Raw genomic sequence first — 7,492 nt, 5'->3', positions numbered from 1 at the left:
GCCTTGTTGTTGTTGTTTAGTAATGTCTGACTCTTCGTGACCCCATGGACCAGAGCACGCCAGGCACTCCTGTCTTCCACGGCCTCCCGCAGTTTGGTCAGACTCATGCTGGTAGCTTCAAGAACACTATCCAACCATCTCGTCCTCTGTTGTCCCCTTCTCCTTGTGCCCTCCATCTTTCCCAACATCATGGTCTTTTCCAGGGAGTCTTCTCTTCTCACGAGGTGGCCAAAGCCTTGGAGCCTCAGCTTCAGGATCTGTCCTTCCAGTGAGCACTCAGGGCTGATTTCCTTCAGAATGGAGAGGTTTGATCTTCTTGCAGTCCATGGGACTCTCAAGAGTCTCTTCCAGCACCATAATTCAAAAAGCATCAATTCTTTGGCGACCAGCCTTCTTTACTCACTTCCATACATCACTACTGGGGAAACCAGTAGTGTACGGCTTGAATAAAAGATTTGGGGTGGCCCAGGTAAGCCCCACTGTGCATAATTCATCACATGATACTGTGCATACACGCCATTTGAATGGCAATGCCCATCAACTTTTGGAGGGGGGGACAGTCCCCTCAAATATGTTAAGGGGGGCTCTGAAGGGACCTTGGCCCCTAGGAGTCAGCTTGCAGCACCTTTTAGATCTGAGAAATGTCAAAAGGAGGGGGAGGGATGACTCAATGCCCTGCCCAGCTGGGCTTCTCCCTTTTAAAGGCATGAGATCTGATCTGATGTGCCACCCCCGCCCCTGGAAGTTTGGGGGCTCATGACCCAGGGGAGGACATTCTCTGTGGCAGCCCTTAAGCTGTGGAATCCCCTCCCCACAGAGATGCATGTGGTACCTCTCTTTTGCAAAATGCCAAAGACCCACCTCTTTGCCTCTGGCCTTGTTTTCAATTATTACAATACTGATTTTTTAATAATAATAATAATAATAATAATAATAATAATAATAATAATAATAATAGCAACCTGCCCTGGGAACTTGTGGTGAAGGGTGGGCAAGAAATACAGTGACTTATGATGATGGTGATGTGTGGTTTGTAGCCATTCTCTCAATTGTACCGCAAAACAGTTTGCTCCTTCAACACGGGAAATTGCTAAACACCAAGTCAACTGTTGTCTCTCTAAGATGATGATGATGATGATAATAATAATAATAATAATAATAATAATAATAATAATAATAATAATTTTATTTATACCCCGCCCTGCCCGGTTCAGAAAACTGGGCTCAGGGTGGCTAACAACAGATTTAAAACACTTAATTGTGATACAACAAGAAACAGCATAAAAATCGGCATAAAAGCATGAATAACAATAAATTCAAAGTTCTAAAATCAGTTTAGGGGCTAGTACAGCCTATCCTGGCTGGAAGCCAGGTGTGTGTGTGTGTGTGTGTGTGTGTGTGTGTGTGCCAGGGGTGTGTGCGCGCGCCAGGTGTGTGTGTGTGTGCCAGGGATGTGTGTGTGTGCGCGCGCGCGCGCCAGGCGTGTGTGTGTGTGTGTGTGTGTGTGTGTGTGTGTGTGTATGGGTTCCTCCCCTTTTCTTCAAGCCACCAGCACCAACACCACGCTGCCGCCGCAGAGAGCCTTTTTTGGGGGATGCCCCGTCAGCAGCAGGCTTTCTATTACCAGTTTCCTCTTTCTGTTACAGAATTTTTCCTCTTCCTCTTGGGAGCCTCGCGCTGTGGGCGGGCGGGGAAGTTTGAATGGCTCTCCCCGGACAGGGTTTAAAAGGCAGAGCCAGCAGCAGCGCTGAAGCACTCGCTCTCCTCTCGAACAAGCTGCGGGGGAAGTCAAGGCGGGTTAAAGGAGGCAGACAGAGGAAGCAACACCCATTCACAAAGCGAACTCAAGCCGCAGAAGAGCAGGAGCGCAACAGACACCTGCGAAAACTTTTTCTTCTTCCTCCGAACTGGTGTAGCTTTTGGCAAAAGTCCACTCGCCGCTCTTGCCTCTTTTGATCTAAACCCGTGGCTGAAACCCGCCTGGAGAAAAGATCTGCCCGTCGCTTTCCACCTGTTGATTTGAAACCCTCCCTGGATCCTTCTTCCACCTCGTGCCAGGCGGCGACGGAGGCGGCGGCAGCAGGAGCGCATCTCTTGACCGAACCGCACCAGCCAGCTATGAGCTCCGAGCATTTGGTGTACGACGTGGAGAAAGGGAGCAACGTGGTGGTGGTGCGCGAAAAGCCGCAGAAAGAGAGCCACTGGAAATGCCTCAGCATCTGCTCCCTCCTGCTGCTGCTGGGCGCCACCTTCGTCTTTGCGCTTTTGCAGTTTGGCGCTTTCAAGCAATCTGAATCCCAGGTAAGGAACATCTATCTATCTATCTATCTATCTATCTATCTATCTATCTATCTATCTATCATCTACACCATCTATCTATCTATCTATCTATCTATCTATCTATCTATCTATCATCTATATCTATCTCTATCTGTCTGTCTGTCTATCTATCTGTCTGTCTGTCTATCTATCTGTCTGTCTGTCTATCTATCATCTATCTATCTATCTATCTATCTATCTATCTATCTATCTATCTATCTATCTATCTCTATCTATCTCTATCTATCTATCTATCTATCTATCTATCTATCTATCTATCTATCTTCGTATCTCTGTGTGTCTCTCTCTGTGTGTGTGTGGGAGAGGTAGAAAGAGATCAGGGGTTGGTCTTCCTTAGTAAAGATTTGCCGGGTTTGCATGAAATTTGCAAAGACGTTCTAAATCATAGGTAGGCAAACTAAGGCCTGGGGACCGGATCCGGCCCAATCACCTTCTAAATCTGGCCCGCGGACGGTCCAGGAATCATTGTGTTTTTACATGAGTAGAATGTGTCCTTTTATTTAAAATGCACCTCTGGGTTATTTGTGGGGCATAGGAATTTGTCATTCCCCCCCAAAAAAATATAGTCTGGCCCCCCACAAGGTCTGAGGGACAGTGGACCGGCCCGCTGCTGAAAAAGTTTGCTGACACCTGAATCTAAATCCTCAGAGAGGGAGGGAATGGTTATCTTCATCACTGAATGATGAAAAGAAGAGCTACAAATGGATTAAAATAAATGAATGAAAAATAAAATAAATAGCTCTGAGCTGTTGGCAATCACCACCACCACCAATGAATTCGTGCGATTTTAATTTGAGTTGCTTCCCCCCTTCCCAACAAGCCCATTGATGGGTGCTGAAAGATTTAGGGACTTTTTGAAGAACCAAGGCACACACTGGATGCGCACCGTTGCCTTATAAAAGTTAAGGGCTTTTAAAATTAAGGATCCCACAGCGAATTAAAAATAATAACAACCAAGATTGTGATATTTGAATTTTTTTTAAAAAAAGTTCACAAGGTCACAATTGGTGATGTACTTGAACTCAGCCCACCATCACCTCTGGGACTTATCACCAAAAATGTGCCCGTTGCAGCTCTGCAGGGTAGTTAATGTGCACTTAGCTCTTTTTTACTCCGTAGTTCTGCCTATTTGGAAAGCTACCCCAAACATGCCTCCGATATATCGGACATTTCTAGCTCCAGCTCATTTTGCACTATCACTGTATTGTTCATTGTTGTCGCTACAAATGTATTTACCCTGTTTCCCCATTTCTTTCTTTGTTCAGGACTCTAAGGAAAAGGGAAGCCCATTTTCTGGTAAGTTCTTCTTAACAGCATTTTTTTTTCTTAAGAGAAACCTCCCCCATTCTGTCAGGGCAACGGATTTCGGGGTGCAAGGACTTTGGCTCAGTTCTTTTAAAGCACATGGCTTCCCCCCAAAGGATCCTGTAGTTTACTCTTAGAAAGCTACAATCCCTGCCCCCCTTAACAAACTACAGTTCCCAGGATTCTTAGGAGGGTGCCATGCTCTTAGGAGAGAGCCAAGGTGGTGTAGTGGTTAAGAGCGGTAGTCTCGTAATCTGGTGAACCAGGTTTGATTCCCTGCTCCTCCACATGCAGCTGCTGGGTGACCTTGGGCCAGTCACACTTCTCTGAAGTCTCTCAGCCCCACTCACCTCACAGAGTGTTTGTTGTGGGAGAGGAAGAGAAAGGAGAGTGTGAGCCGCTTTGAGATTCCTTCGGGTAGTGATAAAGCGGGATATCAAATCCAAACTCTTCTTCTTCTTTCAACATATGCTGGGTACAGCAGCCTCTCTGATTCTCAAAACCAATGTCTACCTTCAGCAACTCCTCAGAGGCACCATGTGCTTAGCGTATGCCTTTTGCACTGTGATACACTTGCTGGATCTTGAGGTTGTAGTCAAATGCACATTAGATCCCACAAGCCGGAGGTCCCCTGGGCTAGACCATCAGTACCTCCAGGCGATTTTAAAATGCTGGTTCTTCAGCCAACTGAAAATGCTGCAGTAGCAGGTTAACCCAGCCCCGTGTGGGATCTTTAAAGGAAGGAAGTTGAGAGGATGCGTTGTTTGACCGTCTGTCCTCATTTTGTCTTTGCAGGAGGGTTGCCGCAGACGATGAAAGTGCAAGCTCTGATGTCCAGGAAACCAGCTGCCCATGCCCTAGGTGAGACCTATTTTCTAAGCTGCTTGAAAGGGGTTTGTTGTGAGCAAATGATTACAGAGTTGTTGAGCATATAAAGTGCTTTAAAATATTGGCCCAGTTGGGTTAGGATAAGAGATGATGGCTGGTCGAAACTTAGCCATTGAACTTCCATTTGAATCTGGGTTCCCCACAGCCTGACTCATCATTCAGTCCAGGCCTCCTGCATAATCCAGCACTGAAACATACCCACCAAACGGGGGACATCCTATTTCATACCCTCCAACATTTCTCTGATGAAAATAGAGATGTCCCCTTCAACATTTCTCCGATGAAAATGGGGGTGTCCTATTCCATACTCTCCTACATTTCTTTGGTGAAAATAGGGAAGTCTTACCATACCCTCTTGGGACGCGGGTGGCACTGTGGGTTAAACCACAGAGCCTAGGACTTGCCGATCAGAAGGTTGGCGGTTCGAATCCCCGCAACGGGGTAAGCTCCGGTTGCTCGGTCCCTGCTCCTGCCAACCTAGCATTTTGAAAGCACGTCAAAGTGCAAGTAGATAAATAGGTACCACTCTGGCGGGAAGGTAAACGGCATTTCTGTGCGCTGCTCTGGTTCTCCAGAAGCGACTCAGTCATGCTGGCCACATGACCTGGAAGCTGTACGCCGGCTCCCTTGGCCAATAAAGCGAGATGAGCACCGTAACCCCAGAGTCGGCCACGAGTGGGCCTAATGGTCAGGGGTCCCTTTACCATACCCTCCAACATTTCTCCAATGAAAATAGGAACACCCAGGGCTTTTTTTCCCAATCGGAACTCAGTTCTGGTAGCTCTCAAGTGGGCGCCATTGTCATTCTAAGAGGACAAAGATGGGGATTGTGGTGAGTTCTGGTACCTCTTTTCTAGAAAAATAGCACTGAGGACGTCCCAAGGAAAAGTGGGACATTCCGGTATCAAATCAGAAATTGGAACGGCTTCTGTAAATCTGAGACTGTATCTGGAAAATAGGGACGCTTAGCATTCCGTTAAGCCTTTCTGAGACGCCAAAGCTTGGCCTTTCTCCCATGTAGTTGCTGCCAGAGTTTGTTGGGGCCACACACACACACGAGGTTAATGTGGTTTTGCCCAATGGCCTGTCAAAGCAAGGATTGGCCTTGCACTCTCTGCTCCACCAAAGCGCTAGGTCAAACCAAAATTGCCTTCAGGGGACTAACACCGAAACTTTGTAGGCCGAAGCCTCTTAGCACATGTTGACGAACCTTCGATGCTGACTGGTTTTTCCCTTCCCTTTGCAGCTTCCCGAGCTCACGGCCAGCAACTGTTCTGGACCACAGACGTGGCGCCCTCCATACTTGAGAACGGCATGCAGCTGCACAAAAGTGACAACTCCCTCGTGGTGCCTTCGACCGGACTCTATTTCGTCTACTCTCAGGTCATGTTCCATAGCGACACCTGCCCGGAATCCCCTTTGCTGCTCAGCCACACCATCTCGTGGTTTTCCTCGCAGTTCAACAAGAACGTGGAGTTGCTGAAGTCCATCAAGTCCGCTTGTGAGGCCGGAAGAACCGCCCAGGGCCAAAAGAGTTTGTGGTTCGAATCCATTTACCAGGGGGCAGTCTTCAGGTTGAACAAAGGGGACCGCCTGTGGTCCAAAACCGAATCTCCTCAGTATCTGGACTTTGCCCAACAGGGACAGATATATTTTGGGATCGTTGCCATGGAGTAAAAAAAAAGAAAAAAAAGACTCTCCTGCTGTGCCATAGTTACAACTCACTTGGTCCTCCTACTCCATCATTCAAAATACAAATTTGAGGATGAGGAACAAGAGACTGAACCCTGAATTGGCACCCCAGTGAAGGAGGCTACTTCTGCTCTGGGGAGATAGGACACAGTGTTACTTATGTTGTTGTTGTTTATTTTTAATCAACCCTATTTATTTATTTTTATTTATTTATTTATATAGCCAGTGGGCGTGTGGTTGGAAGTCTGAAAGGATGTGGGATGCGTGCTTCTTTTGTCACACCAATTCAGGAAAAAAAAAGATGAAATATAGATAACCCAGTAGAAACAAGAGTGTGGGTTTGTGAGTGTGCTTGTGTGTGTGTGTGTATGAGAGAGGGAGGGAGGCAGAGATATGTGGTTCTGTGAGATATAAGCGAATACCCAAAATAAGGGGAGTTGTGCTCCTTTGAACCCAGCTCCAGAAACTCAGATCAGCTGTATATATATACTATGTATATCTGTTAATAATTGAATATACCGGTGTAATTATGTATGTTACATGGACTGCTCCTGAATTTTGGGGGAGGATGGCCCTGCGGGCAATGTCCTCTCCCAGTTTACCGAGAAAGAGAGGATAAAAATTCTCTTGGTTGGTAATGTTTGCATCGAAGATGTAATCTGACACCAGAGTACCTGAGCTGTTATGATTTTGCTCACTCTCGTGGTACATAGCGTATTTCATGTTGAAATCCTGCATGCATTGCCACAAAAGCGGTGATTTCAAAAGGGAAATAATACCTTGTGACGTGATTTTTTTAAAACAATGTTGCTTATTTATTTATTTATGTGGATATTTATTTTGCTGTATTCTCCTTTTTTGCACATTGCGGAGAAACTGCAACTGTTATTATAAGTTGGTTGTGTAACCTTTAAATGAGTCCAAGAAATAAAACTGAGATACTATTTAATTTTAAAAAAACCTCACCCTTTTTGACTCCTTGAAATGAATGAATGAATGGATCGTTCCTGAGCTAGAGCAACAGCAAAACACAAGTTTCATGACCATAAATAGATTTAACCAAAAAAGTATGAAATGAATATTGCAGAACACCAGCAATAAAGCACCAGTTATTCAGCCTACTGTCTACTTCAGTGATAGAGAACCCATGAACCTCCACGTATTTTGGACTCCCATCAGCCCCAGCCAGCATGACCAATGGTTAGGTCTGATCGAAGTTTACGCTGACAACAATGCCATAGCTACCTGTTACTGAGCCTGGAGTAAA

At 46.0% G+C, this 7,492-nt stretch overlaps 1 protein-coding gene across 1 annotated transcript; it reads left to right on the top strand.

Annotated features, from left to right (window-relative positions):
* Positions 1–1,646: 1,646 nt before the first annotated feature.
* LOC310701929 (tumor necrosis factor-like) lies at positions 1,647–7,185 on the top strand. The gene is made up of 4 exons (XM_083493475.1): positions 1,647–2,301; positions 3,606–3,636; positions 4,441–4,506; positions 5,780–7,185. Exons 1-4 carry the CDS (start codon positions 2,119–2,121, stop codon positions 6,208–6,210), a joined length of 711 nt encoding a protein of 236 aa, XP_083349601.1. The 5' UTR covers positions 1,647–2,118; the 3' UTR covers positions 6,211–7,185.
* The last annotated feature ends 307 nt before the right edge of the window (positions 7,186–7,492 follow it).

The sequence above is a fragment of the Podarcis liolepis genome (genome assembly GCF_965112155.1).
Source record: "Podarcis liolepis genome assembly, chromosome: 2".
Taxonomy (NCBI): domain Eukaryota; kingdom Metazoa; phylum Chordata; class Lepidosauria; order Squamata; family Lacertidae; genus Podarcis; species Podarcis liolepis.
This window is presented reverse-complemented; position numbering and strand designations above follow the sequence as displayed.